Here is a 14,693-nt window from a genome sequence, read left to right as displayed (position 1 = left end):
ACATAGAAAGAGAGGGAGACTTGCTGAAGAAAGAACTTGAAATCTGCAGGTGGGGGCAGGACAGGAAATGGAAGGAGCAAGGATAGACCCACAGGGACTTAGAGGCTGGGGGTGGGAAGACAAAGGAAGGTAGTAGCTGTAAATACAGCAGCCGCTGGGCTGGGGGGTGGGGGTGGGCAGAGGTAGGGAACAGACTTTCAGAAGTGTTGCTGCATGTTCTGCAATGTTATTCCACCGTGGGCATGTGTTTGAGACCTATATGAAGACTATTTTTCAAGGCCTCCAGAATTCGAATTCTGCTTCTTTTGAGTGGAGCCCTGTGTGTCAGGAGGCCTTGAGGCAGGAACAAGGAGGTCCGGTGGTATGCGGGGTACCGGGTTGCCGTGGGGGGACACGATCAGTGTTGGCCTCCGAGAGAGAGCAGTACAGTGGCTAGGGAAGCCCTCCCACAGGAGGATGATCTCTTCTCTCCTACCTCTCCTCAGAAACTGTATAAGAGCGGCTGGGAAAGCCAGAAGGCAAAAGGGTTTGAGTTGCGTCTGGACTCCTTGGCCTTCCTGGCAGCCAAAGCCAACAGGGACCTGGCCAGCGAGGTGAGTCGGTGCTCAGTGGATGCTGTGAGAGAGCCAGCCAGAGAGGGTCCGTGCAGGCTCTTCAGCTCTCTGAGCCTCAGGGTCCAATCTGTGAAGTGGGGAGAGAGGTGACCACTTTGCAATGAGACCACCACGTGAGTGCCCAGCACACTGCTTGCCACACATTGGTTTTCGGTGGGTGAAAGCATGACTAGTCATCTAAATGGCTTATTTGACAGATTAACTGACGCCCAGACACCTTCCAGGACTATCTAAGGATGTTGTGGCCGGCCACTGACTAAGAGTACAGGCTCTTGGGGCAGGTGGACCTTGGATAAAATCCTCGCTCCATCCCCTGTTAGCATCGTGACTCTGGGGAGACTGTGTCACTTTTCAAAATCTCCATTAACTCATTGGTAAATTGGCAGTTGCAAAGTGGTTATGAGGAAAGGAAACGATTTCATGCGTCCCGAGTTTCCGCCGTCCAAAGCCATCTGGTGGGAGTCTGATGGGAGCTAAGAAGCCTAAGCCAGAATGTAAGGCCGAGTCCGCTCACTTCATCAAGACAGTCTGGCTTCAAACTAGATGCATACACATAAATATACTTCTCTCTATAAATATATGGAGATATCAACTGGACTAAACAGTGGCTTGGTGACACGGTCGATTTACCTTCTGGCGTAAGCTCCTTATCTCCTCACGTGGCAAGAGCTCACCAACCAGCGCTGGTCTGCAGATGCGCTCTGAGGGGCCCGGGGTGTGCCATGCTCACCTTACAGTAAGTGGTCAGTACATGGTGGCAGGTATCGATACTGCTGTGTAGTTGGCACAGAGGACAGCAGAGCCCAGGTCTCCTGATAATGTTGAAAAGGATGCCCCACGCTGATGTCCTGTTACAGTTTTTAAAGCATTTCCATATTTATTTTTTTCTTCTGATCCTCATTGGTCTTGGCCTCGTGTCTTTTTCCACGCCAGTATGCTCCCTATACTCCTGCATATTTCTGTGTACCCCGGTTTTATAATTCGAGCCCCTTTCTCAAATGGCTATCGTATTATGGCTATTCTGTGGCTTTTTCATTTCATGACTACTTTTTTAATGATGTTTTCACTATTCCCAGAAAGGTATTTAAAGTGACCCTCATGAAAGCAACAGGCCACTTAAAAATAAAGCCAGAAAAAATGAGGTCGAATAGTAGAGACGAGACGGAACGTCACCAGGAACTTGGGAAAAGACTGTAGTATAGCTGAGCATTCAGTTTAGCTCTGAGCTGACTGGCAGCTGAGGTGAAAAGGGAAATAATGAGTAAGATTTTATTTCATTGTTCGATTTCATTGTTCAAAGGCAAACCCTTTATGACGCTAATTCTAATAACATTCTGTTGTATGGCTTTGTTTGAACTTTCGTGCCTTCGGTTTGAAAGTGAACAATGCCTTTAGGAGATGCTAAGGTACTCCGCTCTCTTCCTCCCGTTTAGGTGAAGTACAAGGAAGATTATGAGAGGTCCAGAGGGAAGCTCATTGGGGCAAAGGACGCCCAGGGGGATTCACAAATGAGCCACTCGCTGCAAATGTCCAAGCTGCAGAGTGAACTCGAGTACAAGAAGGGGTTTGAGGACACCAGATCCCAGTGCCACGTCTCCCTGGACATGATCCACCTCGTGCATGCACGCAAGGCCCAGCATTTAGCCACAGACATCAGCTACAAGACAGCATCTCATCAGTTTACCGCTTTGCCCACAGACATGAAGGTGGAATGGGCCAAGAAGGCATACGGTTTACAGAGCGATGTAAGCTCCGTGTGTGCACTTGTGTGCTAGCCTCCTGGGGAGTGTTTGCCTGAGCCTCCCCAGTAGATGCATGGAGATACCTGTTTCTGGATCCCAGGGCGGACCCATCTTCGCTTTCCTGGTGGTTTGACTTTTATTCGAACTCTGCCCACTTTAGATTCTATACCACCACCGAGAAAATCACAGAGCGACTTTTTTCTTCTGGGGATTTGCTCTACCTATGTCTTCTCTGTTTCGTTTTACTGTAGAGGGGGAAGACATACACCTGACATTCTTAACTGTGGCCTGTTCTGGGAGAGCATCTCCCATCCTCCTTCCAACCTTGGCCGTCCCTTTTCAGGAGCAGCACGCTGACCCCCAAGAGCCCTCTTCCCTTTCTCCCTGTATGCCCTACCTGGCTCAATCCCTCCTCCTCCCCCCTGCCTTCAGCTGACTCTTGCAGGAGAAAGTGGGTGAGCTGAAAAGGCAGGTCACCTAAAGCCAGACTGTTCCACGAGGGGCTGAGGAGGGCGGCGTCGACACACCCTTCCTGGTAGAGCTGTTTCCGGATAAATGGGTGATATGCTCGCTTTAGACAAGTGTCCATTTAAATGGCTTCCCATGAAAACGACTCCTTCAATGTCAAGTAAAGAAATGAGAAATCCCCCCGCCCTGCCCCGCACCGAGGTGCGTAGGAAGGAATCAGGCGCCGTGGGAAGCCTCGGCTGTCTTGTGAAATTCCCTCAAATAGCTCCCCACATGGGTTCTGTTGTGAATTCTCATTTTCTTCTCCCCTGCTTGTCATTTTAAACAAGAAAACGGGGGAAGCAGACAATGAGGATGCTCCTCTTCCCGAGGTAGACGCGTCCCTAATGAGGGACCAGGTGGATCCGCCCCGCCCGCTCCACCCCCGGCGCTGCTGGGCGGGGCCTAACGCGCCAGCCGCGGGACGCTCCAATTAAAGGGGAAATTAATTGACATTTTGGAGCCCTACCTGTGACTGTACAGAAATGGATAAGACAAAAGTGGCATCTAATTTGACTCAGCTGGCACCAAGGCGACATCTGGGCGCCGTTAATAGCCCTTTAAATGTCTGCGCACCAACAATGGCCTGCCTTTTTTTTTTTCTCTCTCTTTTGTCAGAACCAATACAGGGCAGATGTGAAGTGGATGAAAGGCACGGGATGGGTCGCCACCGGGTCATTAAATGTGGAGCAAGCGAAGAAGGCAGGAGAACTCATTAGCGAGGTGAGATTTCCTGACAGCGTGCAACAGGCCTGGCTGCACTAGGCGTGTGGCATTTCTGTATAAAATTAAAATAATTTCCACTCAAAAGGCAAAGAAAAAGGCAAAGCTACATGAAAGGCCTGGAAACCCAGACTAGGGCTGGTAATTAGAGGGAAACTGCATACCAAACACACACCAGTAGGGGCCCATAGAGCCCTGGCAAAAACAAAGTGGGTGACAAATGATATTATGAATAGTAATGACAATCAAAAAGAACTCAATTGCTACCCACCAACTTACCTTTTTAATGAAGCAACAAGGGAGAGATGATGAAAAGATACATTTATTGCACCCAGAAAGCTCTTTTGTGACTTTATGCACATTTTCTCCCTCTCTTTCTGCCACAGTGTAAACAGTTTTTGAATATTCACGTGGTGTGGAGCACGTGACTTGGGTCTCTCCTGTTGGGGGGTCTCACTTCTGTTTAAATCTCACTCCTTTCTACTTGTAACCTCCCTAGCCGGACCCTAAGGCGTCACGGCGTGTTAAAAAGAGCCGTCTGCTCACGTTTTAGGAGAATTTCATTAAACAGATCATTTAAAGACTAGATCCGGGTTTCTCAATCTCAGAACTATTGACACTGTAAAAACTGTTGCTGGCGGTGGGTGGGTGGGGGGGCACGGCTGTCCTGAGTATTGCGGGGTGTTTGGCAGCACCCCTGGCCTCTACCCTCTAGATGCCAACAGCACCCTCTCCCCAGTTGTGACAACCAAAAATGTCTCCAGACTCTGCCAAAAGGTAGAGAGCCACCAGGGCGCTGTCTTAGCCTCATGCTCACATGGAGGCTGCACATCCTCCAACAGCCCAAATCCCCCTCTGTTCATGTCTGTTTGCTCAGAAGGAAAGTGAGAATTTTTTTAGTTGCCTTCAGAGTAACCTGGTCTTTCTAGACTTCTGGGTGGGGAGGAGACCACAATGGCCATAACCCCAGAAGACTATAGCCTTAGTTATAAGTCTCCTGGCACCTTGTTTTGAGAAGACTTTCTTACTAAATGTGTAGGTAAAACAGAAAGACCCTTAAGTTGGTTTTTCAAACACACCTGCCCAGCATTGATATTTTCCCAAGGGAGGTTATTTTAGTTAACCTGACATGTCACAGAGCTGGTTCCAAAAGCGGGATCAGTCTGAGTGGCCTAATTTTTTGGAATCTTAGTCAACACGCAAAGCTCGGAAGACCCTGGGGGTTCTGTGGCTACTGTACTACCCTAAGTAGTTCAGTCTGATTGAGGAAAGGCCCTTTTAAAAGGATGGTTTTGAGAAGCTTGCAGGAGCAAACATGTAGGTTTGAGGACTCATGATCCTAAACTCTCATTGGGCCCACTCATAAAAGGATGTGAAAAATGAATTATACACACAATTTAGACTTCAAGATGATTCCTTCATGCATCTAAGTCTGGCATCCAAGGGATCTTTCTGGAACTATTTATCCCACGGTGGGCTTAATTTTCCACCTCATTTTGCAAACCTACCCAACAAATGTGCTTATCTTCTATGCTTCACACCAGTTCTCAACTTCAGTAGGGCAAGAAAATCCTTCAGCAACTTTCCCCAATCATCTCATTTCAGTTTGGCACATTTCCAGTTTAGTGTCAAATTGGCTAACCTCTTAATTTTCAGACAGAATGCCATGCACTGTTGAAAGAGCCACAAAGGCACAAATGCCTGTCACTTAAAGCAGACCTTTTTTTGTCAAGGACAAGATAGTAAATATTTTCAGCTTTGTGGGCCACATGGTTTCTGTTGCAGCTCCTCAACTCTGCCACATAAATGAATGAGCGTGGCTGTGTTCCAATAAAACTTTATTTACAAAAACAGGTGACAGAACAGAGATGGCTGGATGTTGAATTGTATCTTCTTTAAACAACCCAGGATATAAAAATTGAACCTGCTAAATGAGGAAATGTTTATAAAATAACTATTCGATTTGAGGAAAGATATGCTTCGTAATTCCATTAATATAGCAATTGTTCTAGTCTCCTGGAAATATATCTGGATTAAAAAGAAAAACAAAACAGGAATTAATTTAAGCGTGACTTTTAGAACCAGAGTTGGGTATCTAAGTCTTTGCCAGCATTTGAATTCTTTGTAATTCTTTTTTTTTTTTTCCCGTGCCTTTCAAAATGTATGATGGCTCCTTTCAATAATAGCACCCTTCTTTTTGTTATTGTAACATTTTAAAGAATTCTTGCTTGTGTTAACTGACCTGGGTTCTAAAGGATTGAATTGTTCTATCACTGGCTGTTAAATGCAAGGGTTTTGACTGTGATAATCTCTGCCAAGTCCTTTTGGGGAAGGAAACGGGAAGTTTCAATTGATAAATGTGACTTCCTTCTTGCTTGGAAGACCCAAACTAAGATATGTAAACAACCGTGACACAGTATTTGAAGCCTATAAAAAGAGTCTTTCCCTAAGTGTGCATCCCACAGTATTTTACTGGTATAACCTAATTTTGCGATGTTTTCTTTGCACCAGGTAGAAATACTTTAATGTTAATTGACATGAGGTTATTCTTAAATTGAAACAAATATTAACCTGAAGGCACCTAGGATATAAAGATGGAGGAAGCCGAATAATAATTATGTTCACAAATTCACTCTAATCTCAAGCAACCTATGATTTTCCCTTTCAAATGGCATGAAAGAGCAGCACAAAATTCACAGCTTTGATCTTTTTCTGCTCAACAGAAGAAGTACCGTCAGCATCCAGATGCTTTGAAGTTTACCAGTATTAAAGACACTCCGGAGATGGTCCAGGCCAGAATTAGTTATACCCAAGCAGTGGATGTAAGTGATAATATATATACATTATGACTCTAAGAGTGGGCTCTTCTTTCAACACTGCGATTGAAGCTGAGGGGTTCTTGCCTTGCTCCTTCTGTTTTTCTAAGGATGAAGGAACTTCTTGTCCTTTGCAGAGGCACACCTTAGCGGGGGGGGGGGGGGGCTTCCTCATTAGGATGCAAATGGGGTGTTACTGCTCTTTGGATGCCAAGTGGGGCTCCACCACCCCACTGCCCCCATGCTCTCCTTTCTTCCCATTTGCGTGTCTTCAAGATTTGTCTGTGGTGGGGACTTTTCCCCTGTCCTTTTTGTTTTGAAGTGTTGTTTTCAGAACTGGAATTTTTGGGGCCAAAATTCTTGGTAATTGGCAGACTCAGCCCTGCTAGGGTGCCTTGGGACCCAGGGGCAGAAATTCTTGCTCTCTGAATTCCCCTAAAGACTTTGAAAATGATTTGGGTCTTGTGTACATAAGACTAACTTTGAAGTCATTTCCCATATTCCCTTTATAATGTGAAACTGAGATCTGGCCTTTTGCCCTCACGGCACAGCGTTCGTTGGAGACTAAATTAAACCATGAGATCCTATAAAAACTCACTTTAGGACTAGGATTAACCACTTTTGGCTGATTCTACTGAGAGAGGCCCACAGATCTTTGTGCAGGGCAGACATGCCTTATAAATATCTTCAAACCATTCAACTTGCCACAAGGAAAATTCACAAATCTTGATGGGAGAGGAGTTTCAAGATTATCTCTCTTGCTTCCCAATTGAATAAATTATTCTGGGGGTGCCTTATTCAACAGGCACTTGGAAATGTCCTGAGTGTCTGTCAGAATATGTTATGAGATTATTTACACACTTACGGGTTTAGGAATTTATAATTTCTTGACGAGCAGCCCATCAGAAGCGCACTGAATTCTGAGAAACACAGATGGTCAAACAAGAACTTTTGTATGAAGGAAAACAACACCTGCTTCTTCCTTACCCTAACCAACTCTAGGGGGCACTGCTGTGATACGGAGAAACTTGGACGCACTAATAAGATTTAGGATGGAAAAGCCTGGTTTAGAAACTTTCTCTGGTGGCTGATGCCAACTTCATGTGTTGTCACTACGAGGATGTCATGAGCTCAAATCAGAGTTCCGGGTGAATAGCACCCCAGACCCGCCGAGTAGACATTTATTAGCACAAGAATCCTTGAAATGGGGGAAGGGAACAGGGATCGAAGTCGGTCCAGGGCAAACCTCACCTGGGGAAGAGCCATCTCTCATGCTTCTGAATTTTGATGCCCTCTCATGGTTTATAGGGAATAACAAAATTACTAAGGGTTAACTAGATCTCATTTTCTGCTGACCTGTGTCAGCAGATGCTACAAGTGGAGAGTGTTCACTGAGAGGCAAGTTTCAGCCTGCCATGTTCTGAGCTGGAGGGCTCAGGAGGGGATGAGGTCCGCGTCACCGTGCTGGCTGTGAGATCTCGGTAGAGGTACCCAGCATCCTGTCTCTACGGGGAGGGGGCAGCCGCCCCACCTTTGTCCCCGGGAGTGCGACTTGGCTGATGGCTGCATGGAGGAGCCTCCTGGATCTAATACAAAACCTCTCTTCGTCCACAGAGGTTATACAGGGAACAAGGAGAAAACATAAAGCATCATTACACTCAGACAGCCGACCTCCCTGAAGTCCTGCTTGCCAAGCTGAATGCCATGAATATCAGTGAGGTGAGGCTGATGGAAGGGGCACTGGTTTTAATTACAGGAGATCAGGCGACCTGGATGGTGCACAACAGCCTGGGCTCAGAGGGGCCCGGAGCCTAGTTTAATGCTCTGCTGTCACCATCTTGAAATTTGTCATAGTTTTGAACAAGGGTCCCCACATATTCATTGCCACGGAGCTCTGCAGAATAGGTAGGCCGTCCTGCAGAAGAGTCAAGCTCATTTACAAGAAGGAGACTGGGAAAACTGCCTTAGTACAAAGGGCATTTGTACCGAGGGACTGAAATACGGGAGCGTCAGAATATAGGCAAGTGTATCCAGCGGCTATGCCAAGGAGAGGCGCTTCCCTCCTGTGAACTTGATCAGCAACCACCCCCCTGGCATTTCCTGTTCTTTGACAGAGACAGTTGAGTTTTGTGAATGTTACATAAAGAACTCTGCACACTCAGCCTTCTACCTGCTGCTTCTACTCAGCTTGCTGTTCAGAGAAATCTGGGTCTGTCTGACTCCAAAGAGTACCCCCCAAGAGGCTCTCCCTCCCATGGGTGGACACGAGGCAGGATCCAACTCTTGGTGTTTGCTAAGACATGGTGATATCAAACTCCACCTGGGTGGGGGTGGGGGCGGGGTGGGAGAAAACCCAACAACAAAGCAGATCCCCATTTGGGTAATGAGAATTTCAGAACCACCAGATCACATGAAGGTCTTTATTTGTTCACATCTTCTCAACAGACACGTTATAAGGAATCCTGGAGCAAACTTCGGGATGGGGGCTATAAGCTGAGATTGGATGCCATTCCGTTCCAGGCGGCAAAGGCTTCCGGTGAAATCATAAGTGATGTGAGCATCCACCTCCATTACTGTGTCAATGTTTAATACTAACCAATTTTTACTCCTTTTGCCCCTCACCCCTGCCTTCTTTTGCCTGTGGATACTATCCTCTGCTTTCCCAAATGACTGTGTTAGGGCAATCGGATAACGACCAGCGAGAAAGAACAATCCAGACAACAACAAAAAAAAATCCCCAAGCCCGGGTACAAAGCCCAATGCCGGACTGTAAGTCCGGACCCCGGGCAGATGAAATGCACCCTCCACCAGGCGCTTTCCTAAAGCAAGTCCGCGGGCAGAGACTGTTAACAATGCACCCACCTTCCTCCAGCGTGGGCCGCCCAAGTGCTAACGCGTCCTGCCACTTCATATCCAGCCCTTTAGTCATTGGGAGTCTTGCATATGAAAGAATAGGCCTTTTGACGACTCCCGCGCGTTTTCTTTTAACTCACCTAGTCACTGTCAAAAGAACAAAACATTTTCGCCCAATACCCACCTCTCCCATTCCGTGTCCCTTGTCCCCGAGCTGTTACTCTCTCCCGCTCTCTTTCCCTTTAGTACAAATACAAAGAGGCATTTGAGAAAATGAAAGGGCAGATGCTTGGCTCCCGGAGCTTGGAAGACGATCTCAGCCTCGCACATTCAGTGTATGCGAACTCGCTGCAGAGCGAAGTAAGTGGGAGAAAATGCGGTGGAGCTGGGCCCCCGCCCCCCCCGCCCTCTGCCTAATGATGCCCAGCCAGCTCATGTCCTTGGTCCTTCTGGTTGTGGTCACTGGTCCTGTCCTGACTGACTCTGTGTCGTTGTTAGGTCACTTGGCTCCTCTGGGCTTCAGCTTCTTCCTTCATCAAAAGAGAGTTTGAGCTAGTTGGCCTCTTAGCTCCCTTCAGGGTTGGGCATTCTATGATTTGACTAGTGGCCACAAATGGGGGCCTGCGGGTTAGATGTGCACAGCAGAGGTGCTCTGTTTGGTCTGTAGAGCGAATTAATTGCAAACCTTTAAAAATGGAAATTTTCACGTAAAAGTTTTAGACTTCTGGCCAGAAGCTGGGCCTGGATCCCTCAAGGCTAGAGTTGAAGTGGACTGCTGAGAGTCCACTGAGAAGGAATCTATGCTCCCCTGGTCATGCAGCCACCCCCTCCTCCCCCACTTCCTGCTTTACCTCCTGGTGCTACTTGTCTGGCCCCTGGAACCATCTGGGTTTGCAGCCCTTGAGTTCGACCCCCTGGATGTTGGCACAAGCGTGTACACACTGTCCCCTGGCATGCATGTGAGTTGGCTAATGGTGGTGGTAAAACCTAGTATGTGCCCACTGTGTCACAGAGGACTAAGCACTTTTACACACTGCATCTCACTTGACCGTTGAACTATCTCTAGGAACGTCATTGTCTTATCCAGCCTGGTTTGCTGATAAGAAAGCCTAGACTCTGAGTGCTTCAGTCCCTTGTCTCAGCTCAGCTAGAAAAGTGGACATGGAGCCAGCCCTCCATTTCATGCTCTTTCCACAGCTTCACACGTTCTCTGCCATCTTGTTCTCTGCCTCAGTTTCCCCATTTCTAACATTCCCCCCCCGCCTTCTGTGCTGGGGTGCTGACCTGAGTGTGGGGTTGGACATGAATTGTCCTTGGCTTTATGCTGGGTGTCAGGGGAGGATTCATGGAGATGGGAGCAGGAGGTTAGGGAGGGGTGGCTGGAGCTTTGGGAAGGATGGAGTAGGTGGTGATTATGCATCGGAGTTCCAAGAAAGCCCGGACTGAACTTTGCCGACCTTCCAACAGCTTCTCTGTGCACTGCAGTGGAGTTTGTGGTCTGGAATGGGCCTTTCTTTTCTTCCCTCAGCATGCATGTTGGGCTCTTGGGAACACCCATCCCTCAGAACTGGCCCCACTGCTGCTGGCCTCCAGATTTCTTAGGAGGTCATCTGATGCTTTGAAGAAGCTCTTCATAAACTCACCCGAGTAGAATCCCCGGTGTCTAAAATCTGAACTTGAGAGGGTGATGGGGAGAAACTCTGGTGGGCAGGGCGTAGGTTAGCCATGTAGCTTCTGGTCTCTGGAAAATGAGAAGATTTAGCTAAAGACTCGAGCAAGGGCATCACTGGCATTATGTCTGTCTCTTGAACTTCTGTGTTATCCCCAATTGGGGAGGCATGGGCCATCATCATCCGAATCATGATGACCTCCAGGAGCTGGGGGTGGTGAGTGTCGGGCCCAGGAGATAAATCCTGCTTCTGAAGCCAGTCCCTGCAGGAAGGGAGCACTGGACCCGCCAGGAACGTCTCCCCGGCTTACCTGGGACAACTGTATCGCCGCTGCTCTCCCTGATGGCCCCTGTGCAAATGGTGGCTTTGAAATAGCCGCTGTTGATCTGTCTGCCCCTCTAGGTGAATTACAAGAAAGGCTTTGAACTCTCAAAGGCACACTTCCATCTGCCGTTGGACATGGTAACCCTGGTGCATGCCAAGAAGGCTCAGAGCCTGGCCAGCGACCAAGACTACAGACACCCGCTCCCCCAGTACACTTCCTTGGCTGAAGACCTGAGGCTCAGCTGCGCCAAGAAAGCTCATAAGTTGCAGAGCGAGGTAAGGAGACCCGGCCTCTCTCTCGGGGCTCTGTCAGCTCAGATTTGACCACGAGGCAGGGACCTGCAAGCTCCTGTTGGTGCCGTGGGGGGCTCTGGAGGTGAGAAATCCTAAACCCGGGTTTTCTTCAGAAGCCCTGCCCGGTGTTCCTGCCCAGCACGATTATACAGATTTAACAACAGCAGGAAACGTTTACTGTTTCTAAGCATTACGTTTTCATGCATGATCTCATTTAAACCTCAAAAGAACCCTATGTCAATAGTCTTTACCCTATTTTATGGAGACATTACAGTGAGGCTCAAAGAAGGAAAATACGTAGCTTGCCCGAGATCACAACTATCAGTGAGAAAGGGGGGCTGACACTTGAACTTAGTGTCTGATCACGATGCCTTCGGTTCACAGTTTTGCATGATCAAGATTGCCAGTGGCTTTGCCTCTGGCCTCAGGTTGGACTGGGGGTTCTTTATGGTGCTTTGTACATTGCCAGGCTGCCCATTTTCTGCAGTAGGCCATGCTCTGTTCGAAGAGGGTGGGGTCAGAGTGGACCCACTTAAAGCAGAAGAGAGTGTCCAGAGGAGGGCAGGACATCGGGCCCCAGAGATGCTTCCTGGGTCCCTGCAAGGAGTTGTGGAGGCCTTGATGGGCCTCCCACGTGCATTTTGAGCTCATGCCGCCTGTTTGCTGAAGCAGGTGGCCCGGGAGTGTTGGGAAGCATTGAGGATTTCCTTACTCCCGAAGAGAGCCTGGATGTCTCCCTTTAACAGGCAGCGGTGTCCTGTTCGGTACTCTCCTTTTTTCCCAGCTTGCTGGGTTTCCGTGCGATGGGGTTTGCAACTAACGGGCTGGGATTGGAGGGCAAAACACTGACAAAGCCTGTTCCCTGGTCTGACGGGGCCTGGAAGCAGAGGGGTGCTCAGATCTGGGTTTGTCGTCTGTTCGAATCTGCTGCCTGTGCACAGTGTTTACTGGATGACATGAACTGTCAGGAGCCCCAGAGCAGCTGCAGGAACGAGGGAGCTGCCACGCTCAGCTCCGGGCCCGTGTGTCGCCTGAGTGGAGCCCTCGCCTGCCCTGCCTCTCATCGTGATAGCAGTTGGAAGGCAGAATGCCCAGGGGGGCATGTTGGTGGCAGCAGGGGCGTGAATTTGGGGACCCTTTAAACTGTCAGCCCAAATCACTCAGGTACACGCACTCCCCCCTACTCATGATAGACTCAGACAGGCCTGTGCCAGATGATTCTGGATTCATTTATTAGTTCTTTCTTAAGCCATGATTAATTAACGTTACCCTCTGCTGCTGGGTTTTGTTTTAGAAGACCTATTAAACCATCATTTCCACATTTGCCCCAAGACAACTGACTTCCTAACCACAATCCGCTCCAGCGTTTATTTTCTGAGAGCCCACGTTAAGATAAAAACCCACCTCTCATCCCTCTGTAGCTCCTGAGACAAGTGACAGTAGAAAATCTTTTGTCCTGACCTACGTTTTTGTTCCCCCAATGAACATTTACTGAGAGGCGCTGTGTGTGCGCTGAGGATGATCTCTCTGCAGAGACTTGGCGTGGCCTTGCGTTCTAATTATGATGTTGTCCTGCCGTGGGTCCTCGGGCGTCTCTTTGCTTCCTTGTCCTGTGAGTTTGGCTTTTCTGATGCCTTGTGTTGTTTCTCACAGAATCTGTACCGGTCAGACCTGAACTTTATGCGAGGCGTTCCCTGCATCATTCCAGGCACATTGGAGATTGAAGGGAGAAAGAAAGCGTCTGAACTCATCAGTGAGGTAACCGGGGACCCTGGACGGACGGGTGATGGGTGTCAGCCTATTTCCACGGCAGAAGTACCTCCCCAGCACTCAGCTTGCTGCTCACTGCTAGAGCGAGCTAGATGTTCAACTTAACAATGGCGACTCACAGCATTACCTCTTGCCGGGCCCTTCTTCTTACTAGATTCTCCATTCAGATTGGATGCCATTTAAGACAGCTTTGCAAATACCAAGCTGGTTCTTCTGTGAACCCATAAGAATTATTCATTGGCTCATAAGATCTGCTTTCCTAGGGTACAATGACAAGAAGGCAGGCCTTGGAGATCAACAGATGGGGAGACTGAAATTCTAGGCCAGCACTCATTTGCTGTGTGACCTCCAGCCTGTCACCTGCCCTCTCTGAGTCTCAACTTCTTAATCAGTCAAATGGGGGTGCTCCTACCTCTCTCATTTAGTTTTTAGGGGATTGACATGAATAATCTAAGCAACCGTGCTTCTCTGGTGGCTGAGAAATGATTGTTATAAGCTTGGTGATAATTTCATGGTAAAAATACAGAAGTCTAGGATTCTAAGCTCTTTGAACGCCTGAGGAAACTTACTTACACCTGCAAGGGCTCTGGGACTTCCACTCGCTGTAGATGCAAGGACAGGAGGGCATGATGGAAGGCACTGGAAATATCAGGTGGGCTCACACATTGATAAGCTGGGGAAAAAGGGGAGTACCGAACAGGACGCCGCTGAGAAACAGGTGCTCTGAGAAAACAGGACTGGCCTCACCGTGGGAGTTTAGATTGAACTTTGTGCTTTCCTTTTCCAGTGAAATCTCAAAAGAGAGTGGTTTCTGAACCTGGTGGTGCCTCAGAATCCTCTCTGGAACTTTAAAAAAACACAGAGGCCTGGGCCCACGGACAGTTGACTGAATCCTGGTCTCCAGGGTGGGATGCAGGCATTATGTATTTTTTTAAGCTGCGCAGTTGTTTCTGGGATACCCCCAAAGCTGAGGACCTCTGGGTCTCCCTTGAGCAAAGGTCGGGAGCAAAATGTGGATTTCAATAGTCACATTCACAGAGGCCGCAAGAGCAGGTGTCAGACTGGGTTCTGGGGGATGGACTAGCAGCTGCAAAGTGAGGTTTTATAACTAGCACTTATAGAGCTTGTTCTGCTTCTGGTTTTATGCCTTATCAAGTCGTCTTCTTCCCTCAGAGTAAATACCGTCAGCATCCCCAGTCATTCAAGTACACAGCTGTGACAGACACTCCCAGCCTCCTTCATGCAAAACTCAGCAACCAGATTACCAATGAGGTAAAATCGGATGGCTTTGGAATGGGCTTTTAAAAAACTGCTAGATTGTTCAAAATATGCTTGAATATTTGTGGGATTGGGGCTGGGGAAAAACACAAGTGTTTACAT

The 14,693-nt window shown here is 48.2% G+C and overlaps 1 protein-coding gene across 1 annotated transcript in view; it reads left to right on the top strand.

Annotated features, from left to right (window-relative positions):
- The window catches only part of NRAP (nebulin related anchoring protein), a 70,344-nt gene that overhangs the window by 37,243 nt on the left and 18,408 nt on the right, over nt 1-14,693 (top strand). The window contains exons 23-32 of the mRNA XM_032423446.1: nt 486-593; nt 2,048-2,359; nt 3,482-3,586; nt 6,310-6,408; nt 8,017-8,121; nt 8,848-8,955; nt 9,502-9,615; nt 11,328-11,525; nt 13,197-13,301; nt 14,487-14,585. Of these exons, the coding sequence (XP_032279337.1) occupies nt 486-593; nt 2,048-2,359; nt 3,482-3,586; nt 6,310-6,408; nt 8,017-8,121; nt 8,848-8,955; nt 9,502-9,615; nt 11,328-11,525; nt 13,197-13,301; nt 14,487-14,585 (1,353 nt within the window). The remainder of the gene's footprint in view (nt 1-485; nt 594-2,047; nt 2,360-3,481; nt 3,587-6,309; nt 6,409-8,016; nt 8,122-8,847; nt 8,956-9,501; nt 9,616-11,327; nt 11,526-13,196; nt 13,302-14,486; nt 14,586-14,693) is intronic.

The sequence above is a fragment of the Phoca vitulina genome, unplaced genomic scaffold, assembly GCF_004348235.1.
Source record: "Phoca vitulina isolate PV1807 unplaced genomic scaffold, GSC_HSeal_1.0 scaffold28, whole genome shotgun sequence".
Classification (NCBI taxonomy): domain Eukaryota; kingdom Metazoa; phylum Chordata; class Mammalia; order Carnivora; family Phocidae; genus Phoca; species Phoca vitulina.
The sequence above is the reverse complement of the archived record's forward strand: the minus strand, read 5'-3'. Positions and strand labels throughout refer to the sequence as shown.